The 17,539-nt window shown below is 41.4% G+C and overlaps 2 protein-coding genes across 8 annotated transcripts in view; one reads left to right on the forward strand and one right to left on the reverse strand.

The window, feature by feature from the left end:
* The window catches only part of CUL2 (cullin 2), a 52,360-nt gene extending 48,004 nt beyond the window's left edge, over positions 1-4,356 (reverse strand). For both annotated transcript variants that reach the window (XM_083579538.1, XM_083579534.1), the window contains exon 1: positions 4,228-4,356. The gene's annotated coding sequence lies outside the window, so the exon portion shown is untranslated. The remainder of the gene's footprint in view (positions 1-4,227) is intronic.
* Positions 4,357-4,476: 120 nt separating this feature from the next.
* Positions 4,477-17,539, forward strand: part of CREM (cAMP responsive element modulator) — a 32,240-nt gene continuing 19,177 nt past the window's right edge. For 2 of the 6 annotated variants that reach the window (XM_083579950.1, XM_083579956.1), the window contains exons 1-3: positions 9,079-9,211; positions 13,708-13,831; positions 16,828-16,974. In XM_083579950.1, the coding sequence (XP_083436076.1) occupies positions 9,084-9,211; positions 13,708-13,831; positions 16,828-16,974 (399 nt within the window). In that variant the 5' untranslated portion in view covers positions 9,079-9,083. Of the gene's footprint in view, positions 4,799-9,078; positions 9,212-13,707; positions 13,832-16,827; positions 16,975-17,539 lie in introns of those variants that run through there. The other 4 variants (XM_083579959.1, XM_083579960.1, XM_083579958.1 and 1 more) reach the window with 3 other exon arrangements.

The raw sequence follows: 17,539 nt of genomic DNA on the forward strand, positions 1-17,539 counted from the left end.
ACTTTGCAATCCCATGCAAAATAAGCACTGAATAGGTTCCAGTTATACTTCCAAGGCTCACCATTGTCTTGAATCTGAAAAAGCAGCAGCAGCAGCAGCCACCTAGAGGGCACCCGATCCTCTGCAATTTGAAGTTCGCAGACTGCAGAATGAGAATCCTCTTTCACTATTCAGCCAAATATAAAGTTCTGATACTAGTGAAGATAAATTATTTTTATCTAATGTAGGGTGTCTTTAATAACTGAGGAGAGTATTTTGACAGGATAATACTTCACACATCTGATTAAGTGTGCTGTAGTCTATGAAACCATATACAGTATACCATAATAAATCTGTTTGACTTTAACGTGGCACAAAGCTCCTTGCTTTTGTTGCAACAGATAAGGATACCTCTCTAGAAATTGTGTCATGTTTGCTATGTTTGATTTAGAGAACCTAAATCAAGTAAAACTAGCATCTCATGCAGCCAGGTATCATAAAATATGCAGTTTTTCCACCTTACCATAGTTTATTATTATCATCAAAGTATAAGCCAGTGAAAACATTTACAATAACAAAGAAGAGATACATGAATGATATAAAAATGTGTACAGTAAATAAAAGTGATTCTGAATTTTTGCAGAGTTCTCATAAGAAATGCATATCTTACATGGTACAATAACTGGGAACAGTTACGGCTACCAATGTGATTAGTAAATCCCAGTGCTTTTTTTCTGGGGGGCGCAGGGGTACACATACCCCTAAACATTTTGCTAATCTAACGGGAGAAGAAACTAATTTTTTTAAAAAAAATTAGATTCTTCTCTAGCACTGTGAATTGTCAGTTCTGTTGAAAAGCAAGGTGAATGTCAGTTCTGTTGCTAACTCCAATGGCGGCCTCATTTCCAGTCACGGTGTTTCCTGAGTCTCAGACGGAAGCGAACATTTAATATGTGAAGTAGGAGTTGGACTGTAGCACGGTGATTGGTCAGTTTCGTTGTTACCACCTCCGATGGCAGCTTCATTTCCTTTCCTGGTGATTTTCTTGAGTACCCCTAAAGAATTTTTTAGGGGAAAAAAGCACTGTTAAATCCCATGGAGTAAAAAAACCTGTAGGCTCTTTTATAAACAAGCAGGTCAACTCTCAAGTGTATTTTCTGTGCAAGTAAAAAGCTAACTTGATGAAACATTAAATATCAAGTGGGGGGAAATTGTGACAGGGTTGAGGAACACCAGGGTTCTTGCAAAACTATAAACAAGCAGCACTAGTGGCAAATGATGTAGTTTGCAATCTCAAATGCCTTACAGAATTCTGCCAACAGCCTACTCCCAAGGCCAAGCTTTATGAAAAGGAGCACAGTAATTGCACAATCTGAATTGCTGAATTTGTATAAAGAACTTCCAGGAAATCCTATTGTAATGCATTTGCTTCCAAATCCAGGAAAGACCATACCTCAGTGGTATAGCATATGCATATCACATGCAAGCCTGGTGGGGTCTCAGGAGATGCCTTCTTGGCGGCTGCTCCCAGATTTTGGAATGCCCTCCCTAGAGAAGCTAGACTGGCCTCCTACTTGTTGTCCTTCTTCAGGCAGGTGAAGACTTTTTTGTTCCAACAAGTTTTTGGAAACCGGTTGCTTTTAATGAAAGGGCTGGTGCTGTGCTCTTATTGTAATTATTTGTATGGTTTCATATATGTATCCATATGTATCTATATTAACAGATTTTATGTATGTATATAGTTTTACTTCTAAAAATTTTAATTGTTATAAATCAGTTTTTTCTGTTTTTAGCAGTTCTCATTTTTACACGTAAGTCCCCTTGAACCCCATCAGGGAAAAAAGTGGGGGAATTAATAAATAATTCATAATACGCATTGCATGCAGAAGGTTCTGTTTGTACCCAGGTAGAACTAGGAAAGGGATGGGTGGCACTGTGGATTAAACCACTGTGCCGCTTGGGCTTGCCAATTGAAAGATCGGCGGCTTGAATCACCACGACGGGGTGAGCTCCCGTTGTTCGGTCCTAGCTCCTGCCAACCTGGAAGTTTGAAAGCATGCAGTGCAAGTAGATAAATAGATACCGCTCTGGCAAGAAGGTAAACTGCGTTTCCGTGCACTGCTCTGGTTTTGCCAGAAGCAGCTTAGTCATGCTGGCTGCATGACCCGGCAAAACTCTGCAGAAGCGGACAAACGCTGGCTCCCTCGGCCTGTAAAGCGAGATGAGCGCCGCAACCCCAGAGTCGTTCACAACTGGACTTAATTGTCAGGGATCCCTTTACCTTTAGGACTAGGAAAGGCCCCTGCCTGGAACCCTGGAGAGCCACTGCCAGTCACTGCTAACAGTACTGGGCTAGATAGACCAATGTTCTGACTTAATATAAAGCAGTAACTCAATCTCAGTAGTTTACATAGCTTGTCTTATTGAAAAACTGATGCAATAGGAAAATAAAACTGCACATTAAAATATAAATTGATGATGTGCATTCCTGGTCTCATGGCGTACTCTCAATTATGTATGGTACTCCTACAGTTCAGTGATCTTGGGGAGACTATCAGAAATACATGTGAACAGTGTTTTGGGGGATGGGTTTTAATCATCAGGTTGGAAGGGACCCTGAAGATCTTCTAGGAATATGCAGGAATATGAACCCATCCTTGGTGGCTTGAACCCATGACCGTGGCATTATCAGCACCACACTCCAACCAACCGAGCTAACTGCCTTGGAAATGCCATATTAATTGCAATTTATCATTCCAGGCACCCCACTATGTGGGCTGAACAGTTTCAAAGTCTCATCCTTGGCAGCAAAATTATAAGCATAGGAATTAGGTTGTAAAACCTTGTTTTGAGCAAGTCCAGCTATGAAGTAAGCCGGCTCTCCCTTTCTTACCCGGCTTAACAAAGAAACAGGTAACAACTAGTATCAGTGGCTGCTAGCCAAGAAACCTATGCTCTGCATCCAGCTGGAGGCCATTATTGCTTCTGAATACCAGTCGCTGGAAACTTCCAAGAGAAAAGAGTGCTCTTGTGCCCAGGTGGACTTCCAAAACACAGTTGGCCGCAGGATGCTGGTCTAATAGCTGATACAGAAGGGTCTTTTGTCCTTGCAGCTTTATCTATAAGTCTCTCCCTCTCTCATTAAGGAGTCCTGGGATTGTTCAGTTATAGAGGGCCGGAGTAGATGACCCTTGTGGTCCCTTTGCAACTCTGCACTTCTAAGATCTAAACCAGTAGCTCTCCAGATGATGCTGTTGGATGTCCAGCATAGGCAATGATCAGAAGTTCTAATAGGGAATAGTAGTCCAAAAACATATGCACGGCTAGAGCTTCACCACCTCTGCTTTGTAACTTTTTTTTAAAAGCCCTCACTGCACGCTCACTGCCATTGGCACATTTCCCATCAATGTAATATGAATTTCGCAGGTCGTCGTATTGGAGCCCAGCCTAACGGTTAGATCCTACCTGTTTTTACTCAAGAAATGTGCCCACGAGGCTAACCCTGCAGCAGCTGATCTCTTTATAAAGAGACCTGCTGCTGCAGGATTAGCCTTTATTAATTTTTCCAATTTACATTTCAAAATATTCATTTAAACAACCTTAAATCAATGACTTCCTCAAATGCAAATGGATTACAAATGAATCAAATAAATATGTATTCTGTTGTTGTTTCCCCCTTGTACTATGTTTTAGAAATACATGTTTAATTTACAGAAAAATCAATTTGTTACAATGTGATAGGACAAATGTATGTCTAAAGAAACCAATAAAGATGAATGGCAAAAATAAAATAAAATCAATGACTTCCCTTCTCTTTCCATGGTTCATTTGCATACTATACATCCGTGCATATTTTACATTAACTAGACCGTTCAGTAATCCATTGTTATATCCATCAAAACTTATTTACACTGTTGAATTTATCTTAATGCTACCAGCGTTTTTAAATGAACACAATCTTCACCCATATCTTCAGTAAACATTTCCCACTCTTCTTTGAACGTACATTCTGGTTCTTATTCTATATGTTAAATCTGCAAACTCGCAGCAGTACCTCTCTCAGCCCTTGACATTCCTGTTTAGGGAAGCTTTTAATAGTTGCTGAATTATTATATTTTAATATTTGGCTGGAAGCCGCCCAGAGTGGCTGGGGAAACACAGCCAGATGGGCGGGGTATAAATATTTATTATCATCATCATCACGCCGCGTATCGCTTTGTAAAACTTTACTCGGAAGTAAATCCCTACTGCTTAATGGAGCTGAAATCCCTAGTCAGTCAGCGAGCGCGGCCAAACTTCGGACAGGTCGCCTCGGGGTCTCCGTTTTAACACACCCACATTCATTTTGCATCTTGCGAGCGGGGGCGGGTGAGTATTACACCCACGAAAAACACCGCAATCACCATCGCTCAATTTCCGCGGCCCCCCCCCGCCGTTCCCGATTAGCCAATCAGTGAGCCGAAACGTCGGCTCGGCGGTTGGCGCGAGTTCCAGCCGTTAGGCCGCCTAAGTAGCCAATGGGCGTTGGCCGGTGGGGAGGGGGGGCCAGGCTGGCCCTCGCTGGCCGTGGCCCCGCCCTCCGCTTCCCCCACTCTCCCTCTTTCTCTCTCTCTCTCCCCCCCTTCCTTTCGCCGCCGGCTCAGGTGAGCGAGGCTAAAGGCGCGGCGATGGTCGCCATTTCCTGAGCAACCCCCCCTCCCCACCCGCGGTGACGGCGCAGCGGCATCAGCGCTGACGTGGGGGCGACGCGCGGCCTCGCCCGGCCCAATCCCTCCTCCCCGACCTACTTTCCCCTGTGACGGGGGCGCCACGTACTCGGGTGAGTCGCAGGAGGGGGCGGGGACAAGGCGGGAGCGCGCAAGGCGGCCGGGCCCTTCGGAGGGGGCGGCCCGGGTTTTGAGGAGGGGAAGGCGGTTGGGGCGGCGGGGCGAGCTCTGACAGGCAGCTCGGAAGGGGCTAGGTGGGACGGCGAAGATCGGGAGAAGCGGGGCGAGGGCGGGGGCAGCATCGGCGGCGCTCGAGGGAGGCTGAGTCAAAGCCTGGCTGCTTTCTCCCTCACACACGAAGGCCGAAATCAACGCGGCTTCGTTGTGACAGCCAGAGACCGGCCGTGTTGCCCCCCTCTGCGCATGTGCAGAGTGGCCACCGTCCCACGCACCGTGGCAGGTTTCAGAAAACACAGTATTTTTTCCCCTAGAGGGACGCAGACCCCATGACATTTGGTGAACCTAAGTTTGGCCTCATTGAGGAGCCGTATTTCAGTATTAGTAGGAAAATGAGAGTACCCCTAAATATATATATTTTTAGAATAAAAGCACTGAACACAGTAATACTAAAAATACAGCGCAATCCTGTTCAGGGTTACTTGAGGGGAAGTCCCACTATGTCCCTCTATAGTGCATATTTGCCAGTAAGTATCCATAGGGGACGTGTGTGGCGCTGTGGGTTAAACCACAGAGCCTAAGACTTGCTGATCAGAAGTCGGCGGTTCGAATCCCCGTGACGGGGTGGGCTCCCATTGCTCAGTCCCTGCTCCTGCCAACCTAGCAGTTCAAAAGCATATCAAAGTGCAAGTAGATAAATAGGTACCGCTCCGGCGGGAAGGTAAACAACGTTTCCGTGCGCTGCTCTGCTTCGCCAGAAGCAGCTTAGTCATGCTGGCCACATGACCCGGAAGCTGTATGCCGGCTCCCTTGGCCAATAAAGCGAGATGAGCACCGCAACCCCAGAGACGGTCACGACTCGACCTAATGGTCAGGGGTCCCTTTACCTTTATCCGTAGGGGAATGGCCACAGCTCAGGGGCAGAGCATCTTCGCAGGGTCTCCAGGCTGGGGTGGGAGAGAAATCCCATTTGAACCCTCTGCCAGTCAGTGCAGACAATACTGAGCTAGATGGACCAATGGGCCTGACTCAGAAGGCAGCTTTCTGTATTTCCTTCGTAAAGGCATAGTCTTCAACATGTTTATGCAGGAGTAAGCCCTCCTGAGTTAAAACAAACTTGTTCCCTAGGAAAACATGTTTTAGGATTGCAGCCTTAATCCTGAGTTTGTGCTTTTCTCCTCTGGTGTTTCCATCTTTTTCAAGAGATTTCCTGTTTGGTAACTGCTGCTGCTGAGGGTAGAGTAAGGACTTTAGTAGAAAGAAGGGGGTTAAATTAAGCCCTGCCTTAGGCTAGATATGAAAGAGGAAGCAACACATTAGGGATGTGGAGTAAGAACTCACATGGAGATAAGAAAGCAGAGTTATGGGGAGGCCTCCCCTTAGTGATAGGTTTGGGCTTACCACATAAATTAAGAACGAGAAAGGAAAATTTGAAAATAAAGCAAGGAGGGTTCCATTGTGATCCAGTGGCTGCAGTTGGCCTCTAATAAGCAAACACATCATTCAGAAGACACAATGTTATGGTCTCACTGTCTGATCTGGCCTTGGTCAAGTTATGTTATCATAGCCTCAGTTTGAAGGCAAGAAAGGAATCCTAGCAATGATCTGTCACACTCTTTTGGTAAGCATGAGCACACAGATTGTAAAGCATATTACAGTTTAAATTTTAACAGGATGAGCCTGGGAAATGCAATATTTGCTGATAGCAAAAGAAAGAATACATTCTGTGTACGGAAGGAAAGACGATAGTTTACAAAACATTAAAGTGTATTTTTAGCTGATTGGTGTGATGTAACCCAATGCAGACCCCCCTTATGAATGTTTCATAGGTCAAGTCTTGTGAAGCTGCTTGGCTGTTAGTATGAAATAACTGGCTCTTCATTGAACACAGTGGGGCTTCCTTTTGAGTAAACATGCCTAGAATTGCTTTGTTTGACTGTTTCATCTGTCTTCCATGCATACCCTGCCACAGATTGTAGAGAAAATGTAAGAAACAAAGGCACCATATTCTCCAGCAAGGATGAAGGAAGTTGTCAAAGGAGCCACCAGTTTTTCTTTATCTTGAAATAGAAAACACTAGGCTTCAATTAGAAAAAAGGGACTGTATGAGGGGTAATATTACAAACAACCAAGGCATACATAATCTCCCTTCAGTCTGTATATGGAAAGCCTTCATGCAGATCCTGGCTGTCTTCAATAACTTTGACTTTCAATTTTGTTGATAAAAATATCTAATTTGTTGCAGGGTGGTGTCTTTTAAATACTGCTTAAATGGAGTAAAATAACTAGTAAAGGCAGTGCTTCTCTCTTCATCTTGCCCTCCCCCCAAAAGCTATACTCTTTAGGCATAACAGTGTTTAGTTGTTGGTTATACAGAATAACAGAGCAAGTGAGACAGTATCTGGTCCAGTGAAAGTAATCTTATACACAAAAACAGGAAACAGAATTGAAAGTTTCACAACTTTCAAGGAATAGGGTTGTTTTGCCGTTATTTCTAGTGTTTAAACGAACTAGTACATCAAAACAATAGCTCAAGCCCTGCACTAATTTTAAAATCTAAAAGTATAAACAAAAGGGAAGCAGAGGAAGGAAGGTACAGGAGAAAGGTTAGTTTTACATGACATATTAGTGAGTTTCTTAATGGGCATTTAATTCCAGTAGTGATCAGGTTGATCATCCCTTTATGTTATTGCTGGGACAGAGGTGATATAGCTATGTAATAGTCCTTGGTTCCATGTAATAGTAAGCAAAAGGGGTTTGGGAACACATAAGTCAAGAATCATTGCACTGTACCATGTCATATAATGAGGTTTGCATTTTCTTCTAGAACATGTTTATGTATGTATTGTAACAAGAAACGTAGCTGTTTAGTGTACCTTATACCTCCATTGTACCTGGATTATGGGTATGGCTTTATTGGCTTTTTTGAACTTGGAATGTTAAATGAAACAACTGCTGTTTAGTATGTTCTTCTGTAAATAGTCACCTAAAAATGATGCTGTATTAACTATAGTTACCTGAAAAGGACTTGTTTTCAGCTAAATGTGAGATTCATGCTTTTTTCAGTCAAAGTCACTGTAGTGAGGAAAATTTCAGGCTGTGCAGTATATGAAGCTATGGTTAGCATTTTTTTCCTTCATACTTCGACATTTCCTGGACCAGGATGCAGCTCCATCACGTACAGAGAAGCAGCACATATGATTTTTATGTCATCACGAGTTGAAGTGTGACATTATGAAATGCAAGGTTTCAGAGTCTTTGAAGCCACAATGAAAAATGGAGAGAAATTTCTTTCTCTTGTACATGAACATGAAAAAATACCCAGCATCAAGATTTATAAACTACATCCATAAACTGTTAACTGCAAACAGTATAACAAGGCTTTGCAAAAATAAACAAAAAACAAACCTATAACTTGGAATAAAGTAAAATTTTGAAAGTGTACTTTTAAGACACCATCAGCATAATGCTGCATATTCTTATTCAATTATTCAGCAACTTTCATTATTAAACATTTGGATCCACTCTTGTTTCTAGTATGTGAAATAAGATTCCATGTTTCCTGAGAATATATTCTATAAAGTGCAAAACTATGTAGATTTGTTGTAGGATGTATTTTCTTGCATCCAGGCGGGTGTCCCTCCCCAAATAAAGGTTTGTTTCCAAAGTTTGAGGCTCTTCTTTGTGTTAAAACCCTTCTATATTTGTGCTGGGGAGTGTTGGAGGTGCACTCTCACTTCACATGGGGTAACAAGCCTCCTAAACATGTCAAATCAATGGGGCATGTGCCCTACAACAAACCTATCCCAGAATCTTTGGCCATGGACAGAAATTCTCTGGCAAGTGAATGCATATTGTTTACCTGATGTATGGAAAATACTTGCTGACAAAAGTTTGAAAACCACAGTTGTGGAGTATGAAATCTCCAAAAATTGAGTTGAACATTGTGGCATAGGTACCTTGGATCATACAGTCTTCCTTGCATCGCAATTAGGTCTCCAAAACTCTTGTCAAATCTTTAATTCAGAACTTTAGCTAAGGTGCCCCCCCTCCCAATTCTTCACTGGGTGAGTGTGTTCCATAATACTTATAAAATCTCTTGCGTGTGATTGAACGAAAGCTTTTTTTCTCTTTTGCGCTTCTGTTCAATATTCTAGTGAACCTTGTGTACTGTAACATTGTGAGTGTTGGTTGCTATGGTAGTTAGTTATGACATCACAAATGGAACATAACTTCACTGCAAGGTTCACTAAGAGGGAGAGTGGTCTGGAGAAGGAAGAAGTCCTTAAAAAAAAATCAATCATAATGAGCAAATGTGGCAAAAAACAGCATGCAAGAATTAACATAAGGTAGCCATTGTATAATTAATAATAATAATAATAATAATAATAATAATAATAATAATAATATATTATTTATACCCCGCCCATGTGGCTGGGTTTGTTAAAATATGTTTCCGCACTGCAAATATGTAGAATGTGTTTCATATATTAGTGGATCTGATAACCTGAGGAACAACCAAGCACATAAAGATCTTAACATTTAGAAAGAAGGCTTTTCTTTATGTATTCAATCTAATGCTCTCAATTTGACTAGCAACAAAGTTGAAATTTTTATGTCAATTTTTTTTTAAAAAAATACTCATTTACTTGCTAGGCATGATTTTTTTGTAGGAGCCAGTTAATGAAATGTAATATGCCGCAGGGATCTATCCAGGGCCCAGTGCTGTACAACATATTTATAAATGACGGCTAAAGTAATAGAGAGGATGCTTATCAGATTTACAGATGACACCAAACTGGGAGTGGTAGCTAATATCACAGAAGATAGAACAAGGATTCAAGATGAGTTTTACAGATTGGAGAACTGGGCAGATTGGAAAATAATAAAATGATTTTTGGTATGGACAAATATAAGGTTCTACACTTAGGGAGGAAGAACCAGCTGCACAAATTCAGGATGGGGGACACCTTGACAGCAGTACATGTGAAAAGGATCTGGGGTGTCTTAATGAGTCCACAAGCTTAACATAAGTGAGATATAGCAACAAAAAGGCTAATGCAATTCTTGACTGCATCAACATAAGTTTAGGGTCCAAAACAAGGAAAGTAATAGTACTACTCTATTCTACCTGGTCAGACCCTACCTGGAGTACTGCATCCACTTCTGGGCACCGCACAGGATATTCACAAGCTGGAATATGTGCAGAAGAGGGCAACCAAGATGATCAAGGGTCTGGAAACCAAGCCTTATGAGTAATTGCTGAGGGAGCTGGATAATGTTAACCTGGCAAAAAGAAGACAGAAGTGAAATAATAATCTTCAAATATCTCAAGGGTTGTCACAAGCAATCTTGTTTTCTGCTGCTCCAGAGAGTAGGACTTAAACCAAAGGATGCTAATTATGAGAAAGGGGATTCTGACTAAACATTAGGAAGAACTTTCTGATGGCAAGAGCTGCTTGACAGCGGAACAGACTACCTTGGAAGGTGGTAGGCGCCTACATTGGAGGTTTTTAAAGAGGTTGGATGGCTATCTGTCAGGGATTTTTTAGCTGCAATTCCTGCATTGCAGGGGATTGGATTGGATGACTCTTAGGGTCCCTTCGAAGTCTACAGTTCTTTGATTCTATAACCCTTTATATCATATAGCTGCAGGTGCCAGAAAGCCAAGACTGCCACCATCACGGTGGCAGCTGCATCTCTACATAATTCACATTCACACAGATAGACACATGTTTTGGGGTCACTGTGATAACCTGGTTACCTTTGGGATAAAGAGAATTACATGGTGCATTACACTGAGACTTTTTGCAGACATGTGGTTTCCATATATGGATATCATGCACTGCTTAAGAGATTTTAAAAATATAAAGTGGTATATAAATGCTTTTAAATAAATAAGTCATGATGTCCACTGAAAAATGACATTAATAACTCTTGATTTCAACGAGTCTGCTTTGAGTGACTAATACCTGATACCACCCATAATAATTAGCTTCATGTATCCTAAGCTATTTCTACAAGCCAATGTTACAGGTTGAAAACAACTACAGTTCCTTCAAAATATTTCTCTCTCTCAAAAGATTGACATGCAGAATTTACTAGCCTACAGACAAAACCTTGATTTAGGAGAAACAAAGGCTGAATGACTTCCAACTGAGTTATTACACACTAGAGTAGTTTCACCCCAGTGCCAGCTGTTTAATAGAATGCTTTCCTTTCTCCTAAGTGATACATAAAGCTATTGATGTTAGACGTATTTTAAAACCAATGAATTTAACAGAAGTTTCTGCAAGAAAAACCTCTGTGTGTGTGTGTACCGGAAAATTGTTTCAGACCAACGTGGCACATTCAGCTACAACTTGTGTCCCAGCATCTGCTGTGATGTTCCAAGGAATCATGGAAGGCCCTTTCATTTCCTTGTTGGCACTTCCAAAAACATCTCACCCAAAGGTACCAGTTTGGTTGCTTATGCCATCATGCTGGTCCTGGCATCTTGAAACGTACTGAGCATATGTTTGTCAAAGACACTTCCTGTAACCTTAAATGGATGTGATCTTTTCACCTATCTGGACATGCCTTTTGGTACCTGAACAAACTTGGGGTTATTGTGAGCTTCTTGTCCTTAACAGTGCAAGGACTCATCTTTTTATTATTAATTTTATCTCCAGTCTCTTAAGTAGTGAGAAGTTTCAGGGCTCCCAGCAAAAACCTTGGGTTTTCTTTTCTTAGAATGAAGGTAATTGAGGACTTGCGATGCTAATATGATATAAGTCTTATTTACACACATACTCTGCACAAACCTGTGATGGAAAATTCACTGCATTAACACTCCAATAGATCCTGTCCTGTTCCTCTTCAGATTTCTTGGAAGTACATAGATTTGCTTTCTCCCAGAGAGTAAATCAAGCCTCTGTGCCTCTTTCAAATCCAGTTTCAAGGCTATTGTTCCCTTTTGTTCTCTTTAACTGCACAACAAACCTCTTGAGGACACCACCTCCAGCCCCTGGGTGGAGAATAAACTTCTCTACCAGTTTGCTCCTATGGCTGCTTGGCTAACTAGCTATGCAAAGCCCATTCCTTTGAACAAATATGCCAAGCTAAACTGGTCCAATCTATTTTTATTTTCTTAGCAGTCTCTTTTTACAACCAAAGTCTCAGGGCTCGGGTGATGGTTCAGAAAACCAATTAACAGGACTGCTATTGGGACAGCAATGAAGCCCAAGAGATATACGTACTACTAAAACTTGTATATTCAAGTGTAAACCCTGTTGAAACGGGGGGGGGGGGGTAGGATTCCAGCCTAAATCTAATTCCAATCTATTTATACTAGGCAAAAAGGTAAGGTAAAGGACCCTTGGATGGTTAAGTCCAGTCAAAGGTGACTATGGGGTGCAGCGCTCATCTTGCTTCAGGCTGAGGGAGCCGGCGTTTGTCCGCAGACAGCTTTCCAGGTCATGTGGCCAGCAAGACTAAACCACTTCTGGCACAACGGAACACCGTGATGGAAGCCAGAGCACACAGAAATGGCTTTTTATACTATGATAATCCAAATGGACCCAGTTTATAAGAAAGCCAAAACCTCTATGATTCCTGGCACGCTCACACAATTCAAGTAAATAAAGCATGGCTCTTACATTATTGTAGCATACTGCTTGGGCTGATTCTGCTGTCCTGGGATCTTTTATATTTTTAAGCTGACAACGTTCACTAATCCATCACTTTTCTCTGCTACGTCTCTACAGTGGTACCTCGGGTTACAAACACCTTGGGTTACAAATACTTCGGGTTACAGACTCTGCTAACCTGGAAGTAGTACCTAGGGTTAAGAACTTTACCTCAGAATGAGAACAGAAATCGTGCGGCTGCAGCGGGAGGCCCCATTAGCTAAAGTGGTACCTCAGGTTAAGAACGGTTTCAGGTTAAGAACAGACCTCTGGAACGAATTAAGTTTGTAACCAGATGTACCACTGTATTGGTGTCAATTGCTCCGGAGTCTAGTATTTGCCCAACAGTATTCTAGCTGAAGTAAATTAGTTTGCAACCTAAGTTCTAAGTTCCATTCTTCTGTAGGATGTAAACAATTCAGTAATAGTCTGAAAGGAGACCACAGAATCTTACAGGCAGCAATACACTTAATACAATCCACATATTCTTCCAGTATTTGGGGGCAACTGTACAGTCCCACCAACTTCTTTTAAAATATATGGTAACAATATTTGTATGCTACTTGGGTGCTAAAAAGCTTTAAATAAATAACATTTTCCAAAGAAATAATAATTTAAAAGCAACAACCGAGAAGCAAACTCAGCTTAACCAACCCACACACAAAAAAACCAAGAAATACATGGTCAAATCTCCCTGGGGACAGCATTTCACAATTCTAGTGCCACCTCTGGAAATTCCCTACTCTGATCACTAGAAGTTGTTTATTCCTGAAACAATGGCATATGGAGGAAGGCCTTGTCCTCCAATCTTAAAGTGGGGATGGTGAACTATGGCCCTCCAGATATTACTGGACTGCAACTCCCATTATCCCTGATAGTTGGAAATTCTGGCTGAATCTGAGAGTTGGAGACTAACAACATTTTAAGGGGCACAGGCTCCACAGGTTCCCTGTCTTAAATAATGGGGAGGACATTCATATATCAAAAGGTGGTTTCCTTCATTTGGGTTTTCAGCTGGTGATAAATGCACTGGATCTCTCTTGTGGTATCATATTATGATGTCATCCTTTATTTAACCACATATTAAAAAGAAGGCAAAAATGAAGAGATGAAGTGAATGGTGATAGAGGCATGAATTGTTTCATGTACTATCTTGTGCATTTTTCTCTCATTTTTAGACAAATGACCATGGAAACAGGTGAATCACAGCAAGATGGCAATGCAGCAGACTCTGTTGCAGAAAGTGATGCTGCTACTATACAGTCTCCATCTGGCCAAAATCAGATATCTACTATAGCACAGGTAATCTGACATGTAACCTGACACCAATACTGTACCTATATAGTTAGCTACTGCAGGCAGGTAGAAGAATGCAAGACTTGCCTGCATACTTTGGGCTTTGGGGAAGCCGATAAAACGTTGGACCTCTCAGTTCAAAAGCCCACTTAGCTCAGTGGAAGGTCTTGTGCCATTCAGCCCAGTGGCATAGCGTGGGTTGTCAGCACCCGGGGCAAGGCAAGTAATTTGCGCCCCCTAACCCGTGGATTTGCGCCCCCTAACCCTAACCCCCAGATGTTGCGCCTGGTGCAGCCGGCCCCCCCTGCACCCCCCACGCTACGCCACTGATTCAGCCTAGTCTGCATTGCAAAGTTCCTGTGAGGATAGATTGGGATAGCATGGGGTACAGAGATAAATATCTGAGCAAAATGTAAAAAATAGGTTTAGAGCTTTCTAGTAGTTGGGATTCTGATCATAAGCAATGCATGAACTATGTGTAAAATGATGCTGAAATCTCTACTTACATATCCAGTTTTGTCCAGAACCCCTCAAGTACATGGACTCCATCTCTGCTTAGGCTAGCAGTAGGTGGCTATTTCACCCATTCCAAGCCAGTGTTAGGAATATCTGTGCCATGAGGGGCTGCCTTGTTGGGAACGTGGCCACTGTCCTTTGTATGCAGTGAAGTTGCACCTTTTCTTCCCCAGGTGTTTTCTTTGGGGGCAAGGAATGAGAAGACAGACATGGATTGATATTCAAGGAGATGAACTCTCATTGCCTGTAATCTGCCTCTATGTTGTTTTCATCATGTTTCTGCTTTTTTTCTGTCCAGGAGGGCTTTTTATGAAAAAGCATTCACTCTGGCAGCACAAACTCCACTTTAATTCACTTGTATTATTTGTCTCTGATTTTTGGTGCTACTATTGTATGAGTTGTGAGCCAGGAAGGCCCTATTTTGAAATGTTATCTCAGCCATGGACTATACTAGGTAGTCCAAACCAGCCAGTTTTGAGTTCAGCCTCAAATCTGCCTTATGGGATAATAATCCTAACCTATTTTACAGGGTTGTTGGAAGAATTGCTGCAATATATACACTGCATACTCTGAACAATTAAAAAGTGCTATATAATGGTAAGGGTCGGATAATTTTGGTTAATTGCATTTAGGTTCCATTGAAATCTATCAAACCTAAATTCATCTAACTTAACCCCCAGTCTAACAATTATGATACTATTTTATTTCTTTAAAGCTTATAATGAAACCTTTGAGACTTTCCCCAGTTTTAAATAAACACCATAGAGGCTGGGTCTGACCTGGATTTAAATGTCTATATTGTACAATGGACTAAGTGTAGTTTTGGAAGTTAAGCATTAACAAGCCTGGAATACTGCGCATATTCAGTAGAAGCTGCAGAATACCTATTTATCTGAAATAAATTGCCCCTGAAAGAGCTGACTGTGTGTGTGTGTTTCTGACCATTTCTGGAATTATTCTGTGCAGTGCTATAAAACTTTGTTTCCCAGTCTGCTAAATTGTTCTGCAGACTGTCTGCTTCCAGTAATATAGAGTCTTTGTACGTATTCAAATGCAAGTGCCATAGCTGGTTCCTCTCCTTATTGACGTCAGGATTGCTAGAACTGCTGCCACCTCCACATGAGTAATCAAGCAAACATTTGTGAATGTCAGAATAGGAAAGGGTGCAGTTTTAAAATATTGCAACTAAAGCAGAGGAGGAAACAAATGCATCTTTCAAATAATTTAAACTTGTTCACTGTACTGTCAGTTTACCATTAGAGAATAATTTTGTAAATCCAAAAAAGTAAAAGGAGCACAGGATGCTTGGGAGATTCCTTGTAAACTTTCAAATATTATCCAGCCATTTTAAGAAATTGAAAAGTGCCTTTAGTACTTCTCATTGTGCATGTAAGTTACAAGAGAGAGGGCTTTTTCCTGTGATTCATGCTCAGTTCTTTATATGCTTGTCTTACATCCCAAAATGAATACATTGGGCACATTTGGCATGAACTTTTTAAAATATTGTAATTTATCATGACAACATCATATAGAGCAAACCATTGGGCATAGTTTTCTTCCTATGCAGTTTCAGTATAAGCAGCTGCTTGGTGCACTAATAGTCCCTGTATTTCCATGAATGAAATGTTGGACTAAGATGGGGAAGATTCACTTTCAAGTTGACATTAAATGATGGACTTGCTGACTCGCCTTTTGACAAGTTGCTAGTTCTTCTGTTCTTCATTTGTAAACTGGGTCTCAGATTTTCTTTGTGTTCAATACGCAATGTAGTGTTTAGACGAGAAAAAATTAAAAATGGCTTTTATCATTAACTTGCACAAATAGACTGTCTATTGCTATAAAAGGACTACAAAAACGATCACCCCTCTGTCCCCATCAAAGTTATACAATATGGGACTCCATTGTCATTTCAACCAAAAAGGCTCTTTCAGTTTTCACTGGGGTGAAGTACCATGTGCCAGTGCTTTATGTGTTACATTTCTGAAGCAAGAAGCAGAAGTATGAATTATATTTCACCTGCTGTTGGAAACCCAATTGTCATTGTAATATATTGACATCAGGCAGGTGCCTTCACTGTTCTCCTTTCAGTGCCTGCTAAAAACATTTTTGTTTAAGCAGGTCTACCCTGACATGTAGAATATTGATGTGTGTTTTAATCTGTTTTTGGCTTATTGCTGATTTTATTTCATTTAATATTTTAAATAGTTGTCTTTTAACAGGTTTTCCTGATAATTTTATTGTTTTATTCTCTAGGTAAACTGTTCTAAAGTCTTTTTTTTTTTTTACAATTAAGCAATGTATAAATTTTATGAAATAACTAAAGTGATATAAGCTGATATAACTTTTACTGTATTAGAAAACAGCACATCGTGTTTCAAAGGCTAAACCTTAATTTCACCCTGGAGACCTTTTGCCAAATCATCATCACTGGTATGCAGGTGCTCACACTGCTAATGTCTTACTGTTATTTTTCACCAATGCAATAGGTTTCTGTAGCGGGATCAACAACTGGAAGAGGATCTCCCTCGGTAACTGTAGTGCAATTGCCTTCTGGTCAAACGGTCCATGTGCAGGGAGTGATTCAAGCAACTCAGCCTTCAGTTATTCAATCACCACAGTTGCAATCTGTTCAGGTTAGCTGCATGTCTCTTAACGTTCCTGCAGGCTTTACTTAACCTTTACTTGGCATCATTGACTTCTAATTTTTGCCCTAGCAATGGAAAGAAGAGCTTCATTGTATTTCATAGCAAGGGTTGACTCATATTCAGTGGCGTAGCGTGGGTTGTCAGCACCCGGGGCAAGGCAAGTAATTTGCGCCCCCTAACCCGTGGATTTTAGCACTCGAGTCTCGAGCGCACCCCCCCCCCCAGATGTTGCGCCCGGTGCGGCCGGCCCCCCCTGCACCCCCCACGCTACGCCACTGCTCATATTCTGCCATCAGGAGAATATAAAGATAATACTTCTGTCTGCTTCTTTAAAGAGTGATTACTTCAAACCAGAGCACGTAGGCTTGTACCTTATACATACATAAAGATTGTCTCATTGTCATGCCCATGTGCTGCTGTTTTTCTTTTTCTTTTTTTGTGTGGATAATCTGACAATATTGCAAGGTATGCGGTGGCCAGGAACTCTGTATGTCACCAATTGTGACATATATGCTAGGAAAAAATCATGCATAGATGTGATATTTAGAATTCT

The sequence above is a fragment of the Podarcis filfolensis genome (genome assembly GCF_964270895.1).
Source record: "Podarcis filfolensis genome assembly, chromosome: 12".
Taxonomy (NCBI): Eukaryota; Metazoa; Chordata; class Lepidosauria; order Squamata; family Lacertidae; genus Podarcis; species Podarcis filfolensis.